This window comes from Heterostelium album (genome assembly GCF_000004825.1).
Source record: "Heterostelium album PN500 unplaced genomic scaffold PPL_scaffold9, whole genome shotgun sequence".
Classification (NCBI taxonomy): Eukaryota; Evosea; class Eumycetozoa; order Acytosteliales; family Acytosteliaceae; genus Heterostelium; species Heterostelium album.
Window position 1 is genome coordinate 2,206,921 of NW_008805071.1, and position 22,917 is coordinate 2,229,837.

The window sequence follows — 22,917 nt, forward strand, 5'->3', positions numbered from 1 at the left end:
AGAATGACCATACCACAGTTAGAACGATTACTATTACTTTATTTATATTGATTCTCTTGATTTTCTGAAGTACAAAATCTGACATTGTCCCACCTTCTATTTCCTTGTACAATAAAAGTGCTTTTCATTCTAAAAATAAATTAGTGTAAAAAAAGTTATATCGATAGTTTAAAATAAATATAAAATTATTAACTTGCTGATTCTAATGTTGATTTGACTACTTTCACTCTAAGCTCATGTAAAAAAGAGTGATGGTACCTCTCAAAATAAACTAAAACATATTATTTTTTGTTTTGTGATGAGAAAGATAGGCGTAAATTAATAGATACCTTTCAAATTAATTAACAAATTTAAAAATAAATTTAGAAATAACATTTGTAATACATAAATGTCAAGCATCATTGAATTGTTTTGTTGTATATCCAAATAAATAGAAAGCATTCAAACTCAACGCGACAAATTACAATGAAATAATCAAAACTTACAGGTTTCGAATTATGAATATACAGCAAAAGATATATTCGATTATCCAAAAGGATCACTGTCATTCAATTCGACGGAATATATTGTTATCATATCTTTTTATTTTATTTAATTATTAAGTTATGATAATCATCAAAACTGATCATGGAATGAGAAATCTAATCATTGATTGCTATACTTAATGTGGTTAAGGATGGGTGGCTGAGCAGCTCGTACATCATCAGAAAACTCTGTGATCACTAACTTGTTGGTGGATAACAGTTACAAGATCTATCGAATGTACCAGCTGCAAAACCATGTCATCTTAATAAGTTACTCGATTTTTTCAAGATTAGCTCTACGACCGGGATCAATGCTACCAAATGTATTATCATGATACTTTAGGTGGTATCGATATCACAATTTCAAAACTTTGTTGCTCCAGAAAACACCTTATGGGTGTTGCTTAAAGAGTGGTTATCTGTACTAATATCTTGTGTAATATCTAATATTTGTAAAACAGATTTTTATTTAGTTATACTTATCTTTGGTGAAGAAGAATGTGTAGAAGGGTAATCTTTTATCTGTGAATATTCTGTGATTTACGAAATCTATATATGATATTTTTTATAGAATCTAACAGATTTTTATTATGGTTTACAAAATATGTTAATATATCTATTTGATACACCTTAAATTTACTTTGTTTAGAATTCCCAAGTTATCAAAAATATCCTTTGACTTGAAAAAATAAAAGCAAATATGAGAAAATAAAAATTTAATTAAATGAAAATGAAAAAAAAAAAAATCAAAAAGATCGGAGGTGCATTTAAACCACTAGTTTTAGGGTTGTCAATCACAAATCAGATATAAAAAAAATGACAAATTATACATTCATTATTGTATTTTTATATTTATTTAGTGTGGGTGTGCAATCAACAGTAGTAAACCCACTACGTTATTTACCTACATTTAATCGTGATATTAAAGGTATCTATCTTATTAGAAATATTAGATCAAATATATATATATTTATTCTTACTTACTTTAATTATAAATAGGTCAATATACTGGATATCTAACAGTTGGTGAAACAAAGGAGTATTTTTTCTGGTTTGCTGAATCTTTAAATGTTCCATCTGCCGATCCTGTTGTATTGTTCCTTTCTGGTGGACCAGGTATGTCTTACTGATATGATACTACTAGCAAGTAAAATCTATTTTTTTTTATTGACATATTCGATCTTTTATATAGGTTGTAGTTCATTATTGGCATTGTTCACTGAGAATGGACCATTCACAGTTCTGAAGGACGACAGACGTCCTGGTGATGATCAATTCTTTGTTGTCGAGAATCCATATTCATGGATAAATGCTGCTAATATGTAAGTGATCACCGAATAAACATCAGACAATAGCTGAAAACTAACATTTCCTATCTATATATATAAGGCTCTACATTGAATCACCATGTGGAGTTGGTTTCAGTTATAATACAGATGGTAACTACACAAGTGGAGACACTCAGACTGCCGAAGACAACTTGGCTGCTCTCCAAGAATTCTTTACACTCTTCCCACAATATGCAAACAATGAATTCTACATCACTGGTGAGTCGTATGCCGGACACTACGTTCCTCAGCTTACAGCACTGATCCTCACCACTCCATCATCTGGAATCAATATTAAAGGTAATATTTATGAAAATACTTTTTAGTTAGTTAGTTGTACAAATTAAAATAATAACTTTATTATTATTATTTTAGGTATGATGGTTGGTAATCCTTCATTTAATTTTACTGTCGATGCTCAATTCTATCCAACATTTATGGCATTCCACGGATTGCTAAGTTACAACGATTATATGAACATGTCAAGTATTTGTAATGGTGAGTTTTACCCTGGAACAACCGAGTGTCAAGCAATCCAAAATCAATTGTCTGCCAACTTTGATTTGATCAATCCATACAACATTTATGCTCCATGTGTAGGTCAAGGACCATCGAGTGGAGGTTCATGTTTCACCACCAACATGGCATTGGCTTCAAACAGTCGTTATCATGTCAGATCGTCGCAAGTCTTTATTCCATGTTTGGATGAGAGTGCTCTCGTTGGTTATCTCAACCGTCCAGATGTACAAAAGGCAATCAATGTCGATACCTACAATATCCCAAGTGGAAGTTGGCAACCATGTTCACCAGTACTCAACTACTCTTCGATTCTTGAAGACATTCCACAGACTTACCAAACCATTATTTCTTATGGAATGAATATCTTGGTATACTCTGGTGATATAGATAGTTGTGTTCCATACTTAGGTACAAGTCAAGCAGTTAAACAACTTGGATATCCAGTGTTGGATGCATGGCGTCCATGGATTGTAGTTGACTCTCAAAACTACAAACAAGTTGCTGGTTATATCGTTTCATATAACACTGCTTCAAGCAATTCCAAAGCAAATCTTTCTTTCGCCACCGTCAAGGGTGCAGGTATGTGTTATAATGATAACTACTAAAAATTACCATCTATTATATATTAACATATTTGATCATTCACCATCTAAATCAATTACCATCTATTATATAATATATAAATTTCAAGGCCATATGGTTCCATTATACAAACCGGTTGAAGCATTGGCCTTGTTTGAAAGATTCTTATCAGCTGGACCTTATTAATCCGCAGGTCTTTGGTTTACCACTGTTAAGGGAGCAGTTCATTTTAAATTTCTTTTTAACAAAAATTTATTGATTATTGCAATCTGTAATAATAAAGGTTAACAATCTCATCTAACTATCTACTTGCTAATACTTTATTTTTAAATATCTTTATAAACAAATCTTTATTCATTTTTTATTTCTATTTAAAAATTAAATAAAAACTAGTGATGAAAAATTGAACTTTTTTTTTTTTTTTTTTGAAAACAAAAAGCACAGCTTATTAATTTTTTTCTGTTTTTCAAGAGAATAAACCAAATAAAATAAAGATTTGTTGTGGGTTAACCACCAAGCACTATTTTCATTTATAGTGGATACAATTATAGTTGTTATGATTCATCTTTAAGTGGTGGTATCTACAATCAAAATAACAATAGTAACAACAATAATAACAACAATAATAATAACAATAATAATAAAACAATCGACAAAGATAAAGATGATGATCAAGAGAAACAAAAAGATGAAGTAGAGAAACATAGACGATCACAACTCATATTGAGTTCACGTGAAGTAAAAGACAGTGGTAGAGATTGGAATCAAGAGTTTCAAACACTCTTACGTACGAAACCATCACTCGATAAATTTCAAAAGCTAACATTTCTAGCAATTGATTTGTTAAAAGTCAATTTAAGCTAGTGAGAAAAACAAAAAAAAACCACACAGCAAACCACTTGCTGTTCACACATGTTTTTTGCATGAAAAACAGTTTGTGGCGACTATTTTCGCTATGCCTGGTCAGGTAAGGGGGTTTTAAATGATTTTTAACATTTGTTAAAGCTGCAGGTAAGTAAATATATATATATATATATATTTATAAAACAATACAATATGTTGTCATTTATATTACCTAAATACATTTAATCATTCTTTATTAGAAACCTATGGTAGTTTCATTATTAAGGAAATGTTTATGCCAAGTCATTTGAGAACGATTGCACCCATCGATATTGGAGGTGTTGCAGGTGGTACCAAGTATATCTGTCAGAATATTCTATTCAAGTTTGCATACGATCAAAAGATACACGATCGATGGCTATACGGTGGAAGATATTCATCTGACTATGGTGCATCTAAAGCTGCTGGTAATGAATTAAGAGGGTAATATAAATTTAGTATAACTATTATTATTATTATTTACTTATATAGTTATTATAAATATAATATATATAGATTATCATATTTCTTTCAAAATCTATTGGATACAGATTTTGGTGATAGAATCAATGTACCGTTGATGTGTGTAATCGATTATTATGGAGAATACATAACGATGTAGAGGAAGTCAATTTAATGATGGAGAAAATCGGTAGAGTGATGAACTTAAGAGGTCATCTCTGGTATCAATCCTAAATTCCTGTATGGTCCGGGTAACTTGGAGATTCATCGATCATTGAAGAACAAACGTGATTACTTTGCAATTGATTTCGCAAGATTATTACCACCACAAGCATATTTCGATGAATATAAGTAAGTCATAGTATATATATTTATACTTTGTTTGATAATTATCATATCATTCTCTTACCTGTTATTATTCTTTTTTTTTGAAAATGATAATTATCATTTAGTAAACCATTATATCATAGAGATGTATTTTTTAAATTATTAAAACCGGAATTGGTTAGAGGATATGAGAGACCGTTGTCTTCGGATGCTTTCAGTGGTTGGGCTGCTAATGACCCGAACTATCAGGAGAACAATCAGGATATTGCCAATGCATCGAGTCATCTGTTGGAGGTGGTAGTTAGAGAAGCTGCCAATGGACTGGAAGCGAGGTTCATTGAGAACAGAGACTATCTGCTGGTTAATTTCGATACCGCGGTGGAAGTCCACAAGTTTGGTGTGAACTTACACATCTCGGTTTAGTTCGAAGTCAAATCGATTCACATTTCAAATCGCTAAGTAAACAGCTGTTGAATGAAATGGTCAGTCCTAAAGAATGAAATCAAAGATGAGCTGCGTGTCAAGCTGAGTGGTCACTTGATTGGCTCAGAGGAGAAGTGTATCGATACGATAATCTCATTTAAATACTGTTTTCAACGTCAATCGTTTCAACAGTGAAAAAGGGTTCTGGTTGGTAACGGTAAAGAAGTTGCTACTCGATAAATTCGGACAGAGCTGTTTGAGTGGCGACAACTGGATACTCAATACGTGGACAATCATGATAATCTAGTCACCAATTTACTTGGTTCCCTTAGGAATCTTACAACACTCAATTTAGTAACATCGAAATTCAGTGACGTATCACTAAGGTTATTCATTGAAAACATGAATCAACTTGATAGATTCCACCAACTTTAAGCTGGAACCTCAAGACAAACCTTGGAAATCAGTACAATCATTTAGTTTTGTAAATGCATCGAATATACCGGAGCAACACTTCCTCAATCTCGGGATCATTTTCCCAAGTCTGACGGAGCTATCCATACAACAACCAACCAACTTTACAGACACGTCATTCAAGAAAGCACTTCAGAATCTAGCACAACACAAAATAGAAAAACTCACATTGGATGGCTGTACAGAACTAACGGATTCCTCCATCATAGCATTATGTAGCACTACCTCCATATGTAAATCGATGACAAAGATCTTTTTCATTGTTCCAAAGATTGGTGATTCATCGATCATCAAAATAGCAGAGACAAACCTCAGAACGATCATCTCCTATTCCTTCAGGTTTGACGCATCCGAACAATATTTTTGTATTCGATATCCACATATCAAATTCAACCTCTATCCTCATCCCGATACTACTTGGTTTATGTAATACCACAATAGTAGTTATTGTAATAAAAAGTACAATTCAATCAGATCAATAAAATTATCGACAGATTTTATAAAGATATTAAATATACATATAAATAAATATAAATCATGGTCATCCAATACAAACTCCAATTCTCCAGCTTACACTTTGGGTGGTTTCTGAAATATTTTTATAATTTGAAATTTTTATTTATTATACTGAATACTATAGAAATTTAACGAATCCAAACTTTTGAGAGATCAATATTAAATCCATTGACAAATCCAATGCAATGGACTATTAATTGTAGACCACGATTAGGAGTAGGAGCTGGAATTCCAACTAACGGAATAGTTCTGTAAGAGACATTTTGGAACGCAGGATATGGTATCATATTCTCGAAATATACCTGTTGCCAATTCATTGTTTGCAGCTTTTGTTGAAGTCGTTGAACTTCCAATTGTTGTAGGGCAACATTAATATTTGCGATGGCAATATCATTTTGATATTGTTGAATATCGTTTTGAGTTTGAATAATCTCGTTGTTGTGAGCCAATTGTTGTCCTTGTACTTGGGCATGTCTACCATTGACAAGTATATTGGTTTGACAAAATAGGTAGATATTCATACGCATTCCATCAAATAAAACACCTGACTCCACTCCAGATCGAATCCATCGACACATCTTGAGTAATTGGTTGTTCAATTCATTGCTAGGAATATTTGAAAAGGAGCTAACTTCAATTACAAAGTCTGGATGAGTTGGAAAAGCATGAATGTCTCTATATGCAGGAGGAACGGCATAAAATCTAGCATTGCATATAAATGCTGAATCTGGTTTACTATGTTATTGTGAGTAATTGTTTTTAAGTAGAATTCTTTAACTGTGTTAATACATACTAATAAAATGTTTGTCCATTGGCATTTAGTCTAAACAATGCTTGTCCATCTAGATCTCTACCAAGACCATTTATTTCATTCCAATTGATAAGTTGGAAATTGAATGAAATATTTTGAGTACATGGAGTAGTTGCCATATCCTTTACCCAAATAGTACAAGGATGTTCACCTTCAAGAGGCAGATCTTGGTTAAACTCTAATATGAATGCCAAAGGATCTCCCTTTTCCATAGACCAATACTTTGAGGGGAGTAATGGCGCAATATTAATTGATGTTCCACTAGGAATAATAAATTTATTTGGTGGTGATGTCTTATTATTATAATGTGGAAGATTAATATTCTTATTACTAGTTACTAGTTGTTGATATACCCCAACAGATAATTGGGTAAAATCTTTGGGTAATAATATTTCACAATTATTCATTTTGATATTCTGTTAAAACTAAAAACTAATATAATAATTTAAACATATGTAACAATTTTTATTAATAGTGTTCAAAATAATATATTATAACAAAAATTGTGGGATTTTTTTTAAATAAGGAGCTTTTTACCAAAAAAATTCATTGGCAATTAATAAACAAAAAAAAATTGACATAGCGAACCACTTGCTGTTCACTGTTTGTTCTCTAGTTGACCAGGTACGATAGAGGAAGAGATCGGTGTCTTGGATGCGATCAGGGTTGCTTGGAATACATCTGACGGGAGTGAGTCTGGGCGCGTAGTAGTAGGAACAACATCAGGAAACAAAGTGGAGGTTGATGGGATTTGATCGTTATTGTTATTGTTCTCGAGATCACTCATTGTGAGATCATTTGTATTAGTTGTTGTTGTCGTTGTTGATTGATCCAGTGGTTGTTGTGGTTGTGGTGGTGTTGGGTGTTTCTGTTAATTGTTCGTTTGGATCTGCCATCTCTCATGTGATTTGTAATTAATAATAATAAAGAGTTATTTCTAATAATGTTTTGTATAATCTAATTTCCAAGTTTATTTTAATTTTTTTCTTATTTATTTTATTTCTTTAATTTTTATGTCCTCCCTATTGAGTTAATTCAATGAATCTTTAACGTCGCGTTAAACTCAATATATTCATTATTCAGAAGCTTGACGGCTGAGTGTTGAATACTTAATTTAGAAACAACAGAAACAACAGATTCTGATCTGTTGTTTTGAACTATTACTTATTTAGTTGATTAATTAATTTAATTAATTATAATTGACTGTTTCTTATATGTTGGCTGGTGATTATTATTGATGTTGATTGATAGGTACTGGCATTGCCTTGGCGGCTACCTTATTGTCCTTAGACGGACAACACACCCATTTTTTTTTTTTTTTAACAAATTTGCTTAAAAAAAAGTTTGTGACGACTGCAGAACACTATTTTCGCTATGTCTAATCAGATGTGGGTTTATTTGATTTTTAACATGTAGTATAAATATAGATTATCATATTTCTTTCAAAATATATTGGATACAGATTGTGGTGATCGAAGACAAAGTACCATGTAATCGATTGCTTTTGTTAATTCCGCATTAAATATTAAATGAATGTTGTTTTGATGGTATGTTACTAATAATAAATATCTGTAATTATTATTACAGATTAACATGTCATTATTACCAATTAATAAAGAATCATTGATATATGGAAGTAGTAATGGAGAATACATAACGATGTAGAGGAAGTCAATTTAATGGAGAAAATCGGTAGAGTGATGAACTTAAGAGGTCATCTCTCTGGTATCAATCCTAAATTCCTGTATGGTCCGGGTAACTTGGAGATTCATCGATCATTGAAGAACAAACGTGATTACTTTGCAATTGATTTCGCAAGATTATTACCACCACAAGCATATTTCGATGAATATAAGTAAGTCATAGTATATATATTTATACTTTGTTTGATAATTATCATATCATTCTCTTACCTGTTATTATTCTTTTTTTTTGAAAATAATAATTAGATGCCGATGTTGTTGTACACCGATCACTATCATGATATCCAACAGACAGAGTGTTTCTTCTCCATTATTATGCCAACACTCAACTATCTAAAGTTATCGTCGATTGGCTATGACAGTAGTGTTATTGACCATATAGGGCATTCCACTTCATTGAAAATCGATATTCAATGTCCGAATCTTCGAGAAGTTTATTTGACATCTGTGAAGCTACCGAAACCTCTGCTTACCTTGCTCTTCAAGAGATTCGAACACTCTGTTGAAAGTATTCCTTCATCCACTCAATATCTTAAGCGAATATGAAACATTGATCTTGAAAAAATCCAAAGCACTAGAGAGGACGGTTTTCACTACGCTATCATGTCTGGCAATGATTTCCGGTTTGATATTGGAGCATGAAGACGTAATCTGTTCAATCGTTTCATTAGCTGTGTTACAGAGTGAGCACTTGGTGTTTTCTATTTGTAAATTAGGGTTTCTAGTCCAGAGTCTTTGTGAGTGTTTATTGCCAAACCATTGTAGTATTGCATTCCAGATATTGCATTCCAGACTGCTCCAACAATAAATAAACACGAACTGTAGGGTAATATCAAACTCTATACCTTGACTATCAGTAATGGTAGTACAAGGATAATTTAAAAAAAATAAAAATCTAAAATAGATTAATATAGAAATTATAAAGAAATATACTCTATTATTGTTTCATTATACTCGAGATAGAAAATAATAGAAATATATTTGAATAATAATAAGCTATAAATCTAACCAATATTTAATTAACATTTCTCCATGATTGATATCTGATATTTTATTAAATAATTACTTTTACCGCCTATTCAAATTTTCTATTGATTCTCTATTTTTATAGTGCATGCAATTCTCTTATCAAGAAATACTAAAAGAATGAACCGTATCTCGAGATCCAAGCTAAAGAGAGTGATACATTATATTAATGTAACCAAATCATAGAATTACTCTAACAAAGCTCACTTTAATATCTATTCATTCAATCAAATTGGTAATTTTTATTAAAGTTGTACATCCGCATTAAATAGAATAGACGATTCCTTCAACAGCTAGATTCTATAATGTTGATACACTTTAATTTATCAATATTTATTAATTTATCTGGATAAAAATTTAAAAAACTGACTACAATTAATTGGTCATATCATACATACATTATATCTATTTATTAATAATCATTAGAATTTGTATGGTCAATATAACCTAAAAAAATAAATAAAATAAGGTTTTTTTTTTTAAGTAATGTAAAGAATAATAATAACTTCTTAGTATCACACTTTAACGAATGCGAATGTTTAATTATTATAAACAAATTAATTTAATCAAGATTAATGAAAACTTCTCCTTTTTCGATTTATAAATAATGAAATTGTATAGATATATTACTCACCCATTTACGTATCTGTATATAATGTTGTTTAACTATCACAAAATTAATATCTTTTGTAATAAGTGCAAATCTTGCAATGATAAAATAAATTAAATTAATAAAATTAATTAATAAAATTAAATTTTTTGATCAATCAATACGAACTTTACACTTCAGTGTTTGTTTTTCCTTTTCTTTTTGATTTTAAACTAAATAAGTATAATAAAATAATAAATACCACAAAAAGTGTGATTATAATCACAATCTTTACACAACTTAGTGTTGTTTAAATCAAAAAATGAAAAGATAATAGAGGTTGTTACGTAAAGGGGGTCACTCTAAGTACATATTCTATGTCATAAACAAGATAAAATCAGTCAGTTTTTAAAGAGTATGATGTGCGAATTGTCATTATTTAAACATTTAATCAATCAATCAATCAATTACTACTTTATATCTATCTATTTTTAAATAATTTAAACAATAATCATAATAATAATAATAACATGTTTTATTGATTAATTGATTAATTGATCGATTGTTTGATAAAGTTAAGTCAACTTAACATTCAAACAAGACATTCGTAATCTATTTAATTTTTAACAACTTTCTATATTAAATTTTGAATTATTAATAATAATTGTTATAACAATAATTAATATATAACAATATAATATAAATCAATCAATTAATCAAGAAACTATATATTAAATAAAAAAGGATTGATAAAAAATAGATAACAAAAAAACAAGATAATAATAACAAAGATTAGTTAGATTTAAATAAATAAAATTAATAAACTAAAATGATTAATTTAAAATTAATATTTATTTTATTATTTTTAGTTTCTTTAGTAGTTGGCTTATCATCTGCTTCATTAACATTCAGCACAACTCATCATCATCATAAAAATAAGATTGAAAGTGAAAATGACAGATTCGATGTTTTTGTGAATAATCTCGTTAGATCAAATAGTAATAATAATAATAATAGAAGATTCAATAGTTTGAAACAAGCTGCATTGAAAGGTGTCATCAAGAATGATGGTTCACCATCGACTACACACCCCATTAGAATCGTATTTAATACAACCTATTTGGATCCGGCGAATAAACATAAACTATCGTGTTTCTCTGCCAATCAAACCTATATAACACCAGCCGGAAACTACAGTGCCGTTACCGATTGTAGAAACAGCACGACCGATTGTGTCTACACTTGTAAAGCATCGGATGTCCTCTCCGTTCAACTCTACAATTTCATCATTGCCGAGATGCTAAGCCATGTGTCGTCGACCTTTGCCAAATTCCTCACGGTCTACGGTCCCGATTACTACTACTACGATAACGAACCGTTTGTTTGTGAACAAGAAGAGTATCTACTGGACTTGCGTTCTGGATTCGCCGGTGATATCATGATCTATGTTACTGCACATCCGAGTACATTCCCTTTTATTGGTTACTCTTCGAATTGTGTGGAGCACGCCGATGGCAAACCATTCATCAGTATCATCAACTTTAATCCGTCGGAACTAAGTCCATTCTTGGATCCGGTTTACAAGAGGAATAACGCTGCCAAATGGGATTCACTCGTACTTGGATTGGCAGAGCATGAAGTCATTCATTCATTGGGTTTCGCATCGTATTTCTATCCGAATTTCACAGATAGAGCCACTGGTAAACCATATACCTATCCGATCTACGAGGAGGTGAATGCCACCGGAATCACACCAAGCGGTCAACCATTCACCGTTAGAAAATACTACATCAAACTGCCATCGGTTATTCAAGTTGCACGTAATCATTTCAACTGTAATACACTCGATCGTGTTGAACTCGAGAACAACGGAGAGGAGGGTACATACGCTTCACACTGGAAAACTACACTTTTCAGCAGTGAGATTATGAATGGATTCTATAATCCTCATTTAACATTAACAAATTTCACTCTTGCATTATTATATGGTATGTTAAGATATAACTATTTAATAATATAAATACCTATGTTTGAATAGTTATATTAACATTTTTTAATATAATAGATTCAGGATGGTATGGATTGATAAATCTCGACAAGGTTGGTAATAATAATTGGGGTAAAGGAAAAGGTTGTGATTTTGTCAACAAACCATGTTCACCGAGCACTTGGAACTTCACTGGATATTGGCAGAATCCAAATTCAACAGGTTGCTCGGCAACTCGTGTCGGTATTGGAAAAGCAGAGTTGTTAATAAGAAGCCAACCACTTCCACCTCAATGGCAACACTGGGTCGATCCAACATACGGTGGAAGATCTGATCGTCTTGACTATTGTCTTTATAATTTCCCAAGTGATCTTTGTCAAGATCCATCCAAATCTTTGACATATGAAGGTGAAATTAGAGGACCTGATTCCTATTGTTTCAATCATGTCAGTAAAAGTAATGATTCTGTTTCATTCGGATGTCGTCGACAACGATGTAACAACAACAATCAATTGGAAGTTGAATTCCTTGGAAGTTGGTATCAATGTCTGCCAGGAATGAATCTAACACTCTCAAATTCAACGATCATCATATGTCCAGATAAAGATGATCAAACATGTCGACTTTCAAATTTCGATTACAACCCGTCTACTTCGCCTTTTATTAAACCTGACGATGACGAATCCGGTTCAACTTCAACAATGTACATTAAAAACAACAACAACCAATTTAAAAATTACATTTCATTACTGTGTACCATCATATCATCATTTACAATAATATTACTATTAGTGTAACAATACAATTCTATTTTAAATTATTAATTTCACAATATAATATGTCAGTTATCGACAATGGATTGACAAGATAAACCAACCAGAATTATTATAAATCTTTTTTTCAAACAATAAAATATAAATCTTTCTAAAAAAAATAATTTACTTTTCTGTACAATAAATTAAAGACAAATTAATTGTTTATTTAAATATGTTAAGTAACCTTTACTAAAAAAATACAATGAGGTTTAAACAAAGAAGAATAACTAGAAAAACAGATAGTATGTATAAACAATCATTTTATCAGTAGCAAAATGATCATCATCAGAAAAAAAAAAAGCAAACAACTAAATATTATTTTAAATTGAATTATTTTTATTTATTTTTTTGAGTAGATGAACTAATATGAATTGATTGCTGTATGACAAGGTTTTGTTATTGTTGTAAAAATAGATGAAAACAAAGATTTTTACAATTTTTTTTTTGTAGTCCAATGATCTTTCACTTTTTTATTTTTATCAAACAGAATCATTAATTAATAAGAAAAAAAATAAAATGAATAATAATAATAATATTTGTGAAATACATAACAAAAGTGTGGAGTTCATATGTTTTGATTGTAATGTTTTGATGTGTTCTGTATGTTCACCAAAACATGCACGTCATTCATACGATCATATCGATAATATTAAAGCAAATATTAAAAATAATGAGAATGATTCAATCTCTGCATATGACAATGAATTAAATGATAGTAACAACAATAATAATAATAGATTTAATGATATTCAAAGAAGTATCCAAACAACATTCGATTCTTTGAAAATAAAAGTTGTGGAATATGAACAATTACAACAAACAGAACATGAAATCGAAAGTAAATTCAAAGAGTTGCATGAATTCCTTATTGTTGAAGAGCATAGATTAAAGACACCAATCATCGATAATAAACAACAATTAGAACAACAAATCGATAAACAAATCAAAATCATGAAATCATTGAATACTGTCAATAATCATATTAATATTAATAAAAATAATAATAATAATAATGATGATCAATCAGATTCACAAACATCGTACTCTTCATTATCAGCAACAGCAGATACAACAGATAACTACCAGATAACAACAATAATTCGATCGATTTCACAATGTTCGGATCACAATGAATTCATTTCATCGAACAACAATACATTGTTCTATTTCGATTATGATCAACTTGACAACAAAGTAAACAACAATGATCATGATCATTCACTTTTAAATTTATTACTTGAACACAATAAATCAATTAAAATCAATAATCATCATGACATTCAACAACCAGCAATACAACAATATCGATTTATTGTTCATAATGAACAAGTCGATCAAATCAAGAATCAAATTCGATCATCATTTAAATTAACATCGATTCAATCACACAAACAATCATATATATTCTCAACTGATAGAAATAATAAAATATCAATCATCAATATTACAGATCGAAACAACATTCATTTCGAAGAACAAGATATCATTATGGCAATGGAAATTTCATACCCCCCTTACAACTCGATTGTCAAAGTTGGTGATTTTATCTATCTATTCGGTGGTACACTCATGAACTGTAATACATATATCAGGTATTCAATCAACACCAAAACAGTAGTTATCGAAGAAATGAAAGGTGTTGATGCATGCCAATATTTATCAGCTTGCTATGATGGTCAAGATCATATCTATTTATTTGATGGAAGTGCTAAACACAAAACCGATATTTACAGATACAACATCAACAATTCAACATTTGAAAGATACTCAACAATCGAAATCGATACAAATTACCATCATCTCACATTCCTCTTCAAAGGTTATATCTATTCTATAATTCCAATGATTCACAAGATTTTAAAGTTTGATATTCAGAACAAAACAACAGTTGAATTACCAATTAAAATACTTGAAAACATTCCAACATCAAGAGCGGCATGTACAGATGGCAATGGCAATATCTATATTCATTCAACTTTAGGATTACAACGAATCAATGTCGAAACCAATGAAATCAAATTAATTGAAAACAGTAGAATCACTAATTTCAACCACAATTTGATTTATCATCAATCAAATGATGGTCAATGTTATATTTACTCGATCCAAGGAAAAGATAGAAATTTTATTTTCTCATATGAAAAAAACCAATGAGAATCTATACTACAAAATGATCAATCAAACAGATCAAATTGTGCAAACATATTATATCAATAAATAGTTATCATTTATAAATAAATCTTTATTAAAAATAAAATAAGAAATGAATTGGTTGTTTCTATAATTTTAATCAAGACTGTTAAGAAGTATCAGAATACTGTCTTATCAATAAAGTAACTTTGAAATTTTCATTTAATATTATTTAATTGATTTTTGTCAAAAACAAAATGTAAATCACTTACAACATTATCTTTATCGCATATAATTTCTCGTTCACTATAAATTCTAAATAAAGATGAATCTTTGGCATGTAACAAAGAAATAATAGTGAATATTAATAAAATAGTTAAAATTTTAATATTTAATTTCTTATTTTTTTTATTTCAAAAATCTATGATCAAAAATTGTTTTACATAATTTTAACTTTAAAATTTTTAGTCGTAACTATTCAGTGATAAAAAGAACATATATGGGTAATACACCGACAAAACCATTATCAACAACAGCAACAACAATATCAGCAACAGCAACAGAGGTTGGTAGCGATGATAATGATGAAGTAGAAACAGGAACAGCCTCTGGAAGTGGTTTGTTTCATGGATTAAAATTGACTGATATAATAGATAGTAGGTTAAAACAATCATTACGTTATTGTTAAACAACATTGTAATATGATCTTATTCATCTTACTTCTTTATCAATTTTCAATAGATCTAAGCATGGTTTCAGATGATTGGGATACTGAGCTATTATTTGCAGGAAGATTTATAAAGAAAAGACATGGTTTACATTCATATACTATATTCGTGGGTTTTGATATCACAGAGATATGCGATGGTTACTATTCCATATGTAGTATGGAGTTTCAATCGATGAATCAAACGAGACTGTTCACTTGTGAAACGCCTAGAAAGATATCTTTTGGTGTTGACCTCTCCGTTAGAATGGATCTTAAGCAGACCAGTCTGAACTTTATGAATCCAAGAACTATGCCAATGGTTGAATCACCAGGCACCTACTATATCGCATCGCTCTCACTCATTAAATCGATTGCCGAAGAGGTGTACAAAGAGTTTGGTGACTATAACATTGTCGGTAACAACTGTTGGGATTTCTCCAAGCATCTTAATGACCGATTGTTAAAGTTGCCATCGGTAACAACCACCGATGTCAAACTATTCAATACGGTCAATAGTTCGATTAAAATTAATCCACAGTCATTGATTGATACGAATGAAAAGATGATGATCGCAAAGATCTACACATTGGCTCGCAAAAATATTCCACTGTTTGGTCAGATGGTTATTACGTTCATGGTGTTTATCAACTATGGGCTACTAAAGAGATTCACTGTAGCCAAATTTCATATGATGCAAGCGTTTTGGAACTATCGGCGAGAGGAAATACCAGCTAGAATTTCAATGTTCACCGGATTAATTAGGATGAAGGCACCAGAACTAATTCCATTCTTGGAGAATTTTTCATTCAATCTCTCGATTGCCGATGAACTTGATAATGACTTTTGGAAACAATTTAAAACATTTGGAACTATTCCATTTAAAGGTATAAAAGAAACAAAAGTATTTATAAGCAAAGATGGATCCGAAAAGAATATAAGTGATATAGATTTAATTTATTAAATCTCCTTTGTAATATAACATAACAACTGATTGTTGCTACTTTTATTTTTATAAATTTTAAATAAAATGATTTTGTACAATTTATTTATTATTTGTTGGTCTAATAAACAAACTACGCTTTACATAATAATACAATTTGATTTAACATTCGCAGTTGATTGATTGATAAATGTGTCATTTATATGTTTAAAATCTCTGGTTTCTGGGAACTTTGATAGTTCTGCTTTCTTTGCGAGTACTACTAATCTTGCTATGAGATCTGGTGTGACAGCCGATGATGCCGTTATTGATGAATGATGTACTTCATTTACGAGATCACGTAAACCGGCTGACTCTAGCAATCTAAATGCAAGACTTGCACAGCTCTCTGCCTTCTCATCGTTGCGAAAGAATGTACCTGCCGCCAATGTCCAACCTTTCAATGTCTTTTTGTAGTGTTCGAATCGGTGCTCTAGTTTCGAGGCATCTAAACTGTATAGTGTAACTACAACCTCTGCATTCCTAGGTGAACCATCACTTGTAGCCTCTGCCAGTCTATCATCATTATAGTCTCTCATTAAATGAGGAGCTCTAACCTTGAGCAGCTGCTCTCTCTTTGTCTCTGGCACAGCATCACCAGGCCATAGACTAGCATAGATATTGTTAGTCTCTAATGCAACGTGTCCAACACCATCACCTCCATTCAAAGAAGAGTTCCAAACATATATTCTAACAAAAGTTGAAATATTACAAATCTTTATGTCTTCCATTTTATTCTTATTTTTACATGATATATATCAATATCTATTTATTTGATTATTTTATTTTGTTTTTTTGTGTTTTTTGATTGATTCGGAAATGTGAACTGAAAAAAAAAATCGATTTAGATTTTTTTCTTCTTGAACAATCTTTAATTCACCATTTTTAAATAAAATGGAAAAAGATAAATTCTTAAAGATATTTAACAATTGTGTTTTATATAAATTAATTAAGTCTCCATGGTCAAATCCAAATGAATAAACCTGTTTTATAAATTAGCCAAAAAAGTACACGTGCTGAAATAAACAAAAACCATCTTAGTGTTCAACTTTTATCTTTTTTTTATTTGTTCGTTAGGAATATCAGATCGATCAGAATTACCAACAATAGAATTGATTTCCTCTTTAATAAGTTCATTCAAGAGCGTTTTTGAAATATTAGAATAGTCTGTTGAATTTATGATCTTTTCAAATTTCTTTAGTTCGACCAATGGGTAATCTAGCTTGTCCAAAAGGAATTCAATCATTTCGATGTCCTCCTTTTTAAAATAATGTTCCAGAGAATCCTCCATAGATATTTGATGACCAAACTCTGAATGTTTCTCCAAGAGGTATTCAATCATTCCCATATGTCCAGTTTTGATAGCCGATTTAAAGCCAACAAATGAACATTGACAATCACTTCTGTTCTCATAGATCCATCTCACAAGTGGATACTCCAATACGTTAATCGAAATATCGATTGACTCGTCATTGAACACACCTTGAATATTATTGTTGTGAAACCATCTGATTAATTTTTTGCATCCATTTCGAAAAGATGCTGAAATACTTTTTTTGTCAAAAACATCGATATGTGTCAACTATTTCTGAATTATCTCTTCTTATTGCCTCTCTAAGTACTCTTTCCCAATCGATAATAAAGTTCTCCGATAACCAATCGATAGTTTCTGAGTACAAATGATCCAAGCTGAGCGTTTTCAAAGTTGAAATCTCAGTTCTGTTTTCTCGCAACCATTTCATTGTTTCAAAATGACCATTACCGATAGCAAATAACAAAGCTTGTTCTGTACATCCTACATTTGGATGATTATCATGCAACCATTTGATCATTTGGAAATTGCGGATTTCTGATGATTCATTGCCATTCAGAGTTGCAGAATCTATTGCAAACAAACTTGGTTGTTCATTTCGTTTTTCAAAAAACCATTTGGCAAGTTCTAAATGACCATAAGAAATAGCCACATCGATAGATTGCCGAGATTGAAGTACATTACTTTGATTCTCATATAACCATTGTATAACTTCAATATAACCTTTTCTAGAGATAATTTGAATTATATCATCACTGCAACCTTCAGTTCGGTGTTGACGTAACCATTTGAGAACTTCTAAATGGTTGTTTGTTGCTGCATTGTTCATGGCTTGCACACTTGCTTCGAAAGTTGTATTTTCATTCAACCATTTCAAACATTCGATATTTCCATTTAATGCTGCATAATCAATTAGTGTATCCTCTGATTCTATGATATTGTGTTGGTGAAATAGTTTTGCAATTTCCAATTGATTGAAATAGATGGAATATTCAAGAAATGAACCATAATCCGGATCGAAGATAAAAGGTTCTTTGATATCGAGGAGATATTGAACAACATGGAGATGTCCACCTTCAATCGCAGCATAATACATGCAGGAATTTGATCTCCCTTTTGGTCTATTCTCGATCATCCATTCAATCATATCGATTCGACCTTTTTTTGCAGCATTATATAAAAATGAATTAAGAAATGATAGATCAAAAATCTCCAGTTTCTTTTTTAGATACTCGACAATTTCAATATCTCCAGAGAGTGGTGATTTGCTAAATGCAGAACGGTAATTCAATCTTTTCTTGGCAAACTCTGTACATATGTATTCGACCATTTCCAAACTTCCATACATCGCTGCATATTTTAAGATTCTACTGAATCTAATATGGAGAGGTGATGAAGCTATTGGTTTGGCCAACTCCACCAAATATTTGAGCATCTCGATGTTTCCACTTTTGATTGCTGCATTAAAAGTATGTGTAGTATCAACTCCAAAACTGAAAATAGGATGTTCTGAATAATATAGTTTAAGTTCTCTTAAATAAGAATAACGAGCCATTACTGTTGGTTTCTCTATTACCTCTGACCAACTGTATCTCGCACTATCAACATTTTGAGTAATAACATTATGTATACTCTTAATATGTTTGAATATTAATTTATATAAAACAAAATTATTAAATATCTGTAAGAATTTATCTTTTTCCATTCTATTCTATATGCAAATTTGAAGTACTAAAGAATGGCAGGAGTAAAAATGAAAAAAAATAAAATTGTAACTTTTTTTTTTTTTTTTTTTTTAGAAAAATTTATTTTTCTAGAAAAATTTTAGAATTTAATTTTTACTATTTATTTTTAATTTAACAAATAGGATTTATATAAAAGAATTACTATGTGTAATTTATTAAAGTTATTTTTATAATTATAAAAAATCGTCAGATTCGATTCCATCAGGTATATTATTTTTGATCTTATGATTGAGTAAGTATTGATATATTTTTCGATCTTGATCATCTCGACAAACTCTTTCTAACCTTTGATAGTTGGCACGCAAGATAAATGAGAAACTATGTTTTTCCAATGTTGCAATAAAATTTTTCAATTTCTGAAGTAACTCTTTTATATCATTCTCGAAGCAAGAATCGATATACCTGATTTCTACTGATTTCAATGTGTTTGAGTGTAATCTTAACAATGGTACCAAGAAGTCCAAGTTACTGAAATTTGGTTTAGCTATTGAATCTTTATAGATTTTGATATTGAACGATTCGATACCATGACCATTGCCATTCGGTGTGCTCTCCAAAATAGATGTTAGAAGTGAACTGTAGTTTGATTTAAATCCATAGTATCTTCTGACAGTGATGTGCTTTAGTTTCGGCATTGCTGGTAGATGTGTCAAGTAACCATCTAAAAACAAAGAATCTAAGTAGAAAGATAATTCATTGTCATAGGCGAATGTTTGATCTCCAATATAAGCTCGTTCAACTACATTTTTGGAATCCCAATCGTATTCGTCAGAGTTGATATGAAACTCCTCTACTCTTTCGAATAATTGATTGGTACGATCGGTACTCTCACCATATTTGATATATTTGATTGAATTATAATCAAAGAACCTTGGTGGTGATTGGACAAAGCAATGTTCACTTTGGAGATTGGCTGGACCACGTAAATAATAACCATTTGGAATATACTTTGAAACGATTTTGAAGATCTTTTTGGAAACTAATGCCATATTCAAAACAATCTCGACATCACTTTGTTCAATATCGAATGTTGGTAGATTTACCACTAAAAATGATATGATTCTTTCCAGTAATATATCTTGTAGAATATACCTAGAATCCTTGTTGATGAATGTAGGATCACTGTCGGTGATTGTATTCTTCTTCAATTGTACTTCATCATTTTGATTGATTTGTTCTTGATTCTTTTTGTCATTTTGATCTTTCTTGACCGAAACCTTCTCGTAGAAATCATTAGAGTTGAATCCCAAGCTGCTCATATATCCAAAAGAACATTCTTGATAGATCTCTATTCTTTTCTTTAATTGATGGTCTTCCTCATTCAGTTTCTTTTATTAGATTGTTGTTAAAACAAATGAAATGTAATAAAATATTAGTAAATTTATACATATTTATTTAAAAATTGAATATTATAAATACTCTTTTATCATTGATTATTCTATTGTAAATATGTTTTATTGTTGGGTTATGCGCTCGACATTTAAATGATGACATGTTGTTGAATACCTCGAATGAAGGATCAAAGAAGACATCGACAATGAACTTGATATAACCTTGAACATCGAAATAATGTATAAATTTGTATCGATGATATTCAACAAAGAAATTTACACATTTCGATCTTAAATTATCTTTTCCCCTCTCCAAACATTGATAATAGAGACTATAGACTTTATTGAAATGTATCAATGAATTTCGATTTCTTTGTCCTAAATTAGAATCGGTCATATCCACACTATCAAATATATTTAAAGTGTTTTATAAATAATTAAAAATAAATAATTAAAAATAAATTAAAAAATAAAACACAATGTCATTAAAATTTAAGGCTTAGAGAATGGCTGAAAAGATCAATTGATCTATTCAGATTTTTTTGATTTTTTCCTTAGAATCTGTATTTATTTGTTTTGGTTTATTAAATTATAATTTATTTTTAAACTAATCAATATATTTTTTAAAGTTATTTTAAATATTTTTAAAGATATTTTATAAGGTTATTGGAAAAAAACAACAATAAACCAAATTTGTAGTTCGACCAGCAATAATAGAATTAGAGTAAGAGACACAACAAATTATCGATCAAATAATCAAAATATATGTTATGTTGACTCTAACTAATAATATTTATCAAACAGAAAACTATTTTTATAAATAAAAAGACCAGCTATTATTATGTTCTCAGTTGTATGATTTGATCTACAGAGATCATGTCATGTCATATCATATATAGCCTAAACATTTATCGCTTCAACCAGATCCTACAAAGTTAAAGAATATAGACACTCGATAGCTTCGTTACTGTGCTTGTGTTGATACTCCAAACACCACGACCACGAGAACTCAGACTATCATAGCTAATGAGTGGTATAGTGATGAGAGACTAGAACTGGAACAATCGCATCCGTTTTAATTCAAGCCAATAGCTATTCGACCTCAAATCATATTCATACAGCTGTTACCAGAATCTCTAAAAGAACAGATTAGGTATGTAAAATAGATAGTGTATAATCTATATATATATCTAATTCTATCGTTACACTACAGTGATCAATATTTTTATTGCTTAACTTTTGTTTATATATAGATTGACAATAAATAGGTTGTCTATTATTTTTTTGTTTGTCTTTTTTTTTTTATTTTTCTATTTAAAATTATCACTCTATCTGTTAACGCGGTAACAAATATAAATCAACTTAATATTACTCATATATCTTTTGACAAGACAAAACTCGATCATTTACTTATTAATATTATTTTATCTTTCAAATAACTGTTAATAGGAAACAGTCTAATACAACCATTATATTTACAAAAAAAATGTCAATGAACAAATATCAATAAATAATAACAGGCAATAGATAAGATAGATAATTTGAAGATTGGAATATAGATATTCTATTTTCTAACAACAATAACAGAAGTTAACGGCAATAGCAAGATCAATGAATGATAATAACAAACAAAAATAGCCAGATATTCATCACGATCGTTCAAAAGTAACAATAACAACAACAAATCATATACCTTCAAACAGAGTCAAGGATGCCAATCAAATCAACACATTGCATGAGCAA

The 22,917-nt window shown here is 30.2% G+C and overlaps 8 protein-coding genes across 8 annotated transcripts; 3 read left to right on the forward strand and 5 right to left on the reverse strand.

Moving 5' to 3' along the window:
- Nucleotides 1–388: 388 nt before the first annotated feature.
- On the forward strand, nt 389–6,003 carry PPL_09385 (uncharacterized protein; the record flags this gene model as incomplete). The annotated part of the gene is made up of 17 exons (XM_020580180.1): nt 389–416; nt 752–847; nt 998–1,034; nt 1,385–1,452; nt 1,524–1,640; nt 1,717–1,846; nt 1,914–2,152; nt 2,228–2,950; nt 3,063–3,105; nt 3,490–3,740; nt 4,057–4,279; nt 4,352–4,421; nt 4,509–4,648; nt 4,750–5,021; nt 5,355–5,433; nt 5,528–5,947; nt 5,982–6,003. The coding sequence occupies 17 exons, from the start codon at nt 389–391 to the stop codon at nt 6,001–6,003; spliced, it is 2,958 nt and encodes a 985-aa protein (XP_020430013.1).
- A 162-nt stretch (nt 6,004–6,165) lies between these two features.
- On the reverse strand, nt 6,166–7,255 carry PPL_09386 (uncharacterized protein; the record flags this gene model as incomplete). The annotated part of the gene is made up of 2 exons (XM_020580181.1): nt 6,166–6,772; nt 6,831–7,255. The coding sequence occupies 2 exons, from the start codon at nt 7,253–7,255 to the stop codon at nt 6,166–6,168; spliced, it is 1,032 nt and encodes a 343-aa protein (XP_020430014.1).
- Nucleotides 7,256–7,446: 191 nt separating this feature from the next.
- PPL_09387 (uncharacterized protein) lies at nt 7,447–8,448 on the reverse strand (the record flags this gene model as incomplete). Its single annotated transcript, XM_020580182.1, has 3 exons — nt 7,447–7,716; nt 8,309–8,403; nt 8,442–8,448. 3 exons carry the CDS (start codon nt 8,446–8,448, stop codon nt 7,447–7,449), a joined length of 372 nt encoding a protein of 123 aa, XP_020430015.1.
- Nucleotides 8,449–8,527: 79 nt separating this feature from the next.
- Nucleotides 8,528–13,024, forward strand: PPL_09388 (peptidase M8; the record flags this gene model as incomplete). Its single annotated transcript, XM_020580183.1, has 6 exons — nt 8,528–8,703; nt 9,005–9,258; nt 9,663–9,704; nt 11,036–12,154; nt 12,232–12,856; nt 12,946–13,024. The coding sequence occupies 6 exons, from the start codon at nt 8,528–8,530 to the stop codon at nt 13,022–13,024; spliced, it is 2,295 nt and encodes a 764-aa protein (XP_020430016.1).
- Nucleotides 13,025–13,484: 460 nt separating this feature from the next.
- Nucleotides 13,485–16,768, forward strand: PPL_09389 (B-box zinc finger protein; the record flags this gene model as incomplete). The annotated part of the gene is made up of 4 exons (XM_020580184.1): nt 13,485–14,830; nt 15,230–15,301; nt 15,567–15,754; nt 15,840–16,768. The coding sequence occupies 4 exons, from the start codon at nt 13,485–13,487 to the stop codon at nt 16,766–16,768; spliced, it is 2,535 nt and encodes an 844-aa protein (XP_020430017.1).
- Nucleotides 16,769–16,849: 81 nt separating this feature from the next.
- PPL_09390 (uncharacterized protein) lies at nt 16,850–17,517 on the reverse strand (the record flags this gene model as incomplete). The annotated part of the gene is made up of 2 exons (XM_020580185.1): nt 16,850–16,868; nt 16,892–17,517. 2 exons carry the CDS (start codon nt 17,515–17,517, stop codon nt 16,850–16,852), a joined length of 645 nt encoding a protein of 214 aa, XP_020430018.1.
- A 320-nt stretch (nt 17,518–17,837) lies between these two features.
- PPL_09391 (uncharacterized protein) lies at nt 17,838–19,803 on the reverse strand (the record flags this gene model as incomplete). The annotated part of the gene is made up of 2 exons (XM_020580186.1): nt 17,838–18,368; nt 18,586–19,803. 2 exons carry the CDS (start codon nt 19,801–19,803, stop codon nt 17,838–17,840), a joined length of 1,749 nt encoding a protein of 582 aa, XP_020430019.1.
- A 213-nt stretch (nt 19,804–20,016) lies between these two features.
- Nucleotides 20,017–22,580, reverse strand: PPL_09392 (uncharacterized protein; the record flags this gene model as incomplete). The annotated part of the gene is made up of 4 exons (XM_020580187.1): nt 20,017–21,171; nt 21,263–21,513; nt 22,127–22,197; nt 22,537–22,580. The coding sequence occupies 4 exons, from the start codon at nt 22,578–22,580 to the stop codon at nt 20,017–20,019; spliced, it is 1,521 nt and encodes a 506-aa protein (XP_020430020.1).
- Nucleotides 22,581–22,917: the final 337 nt, after the last annotated feature.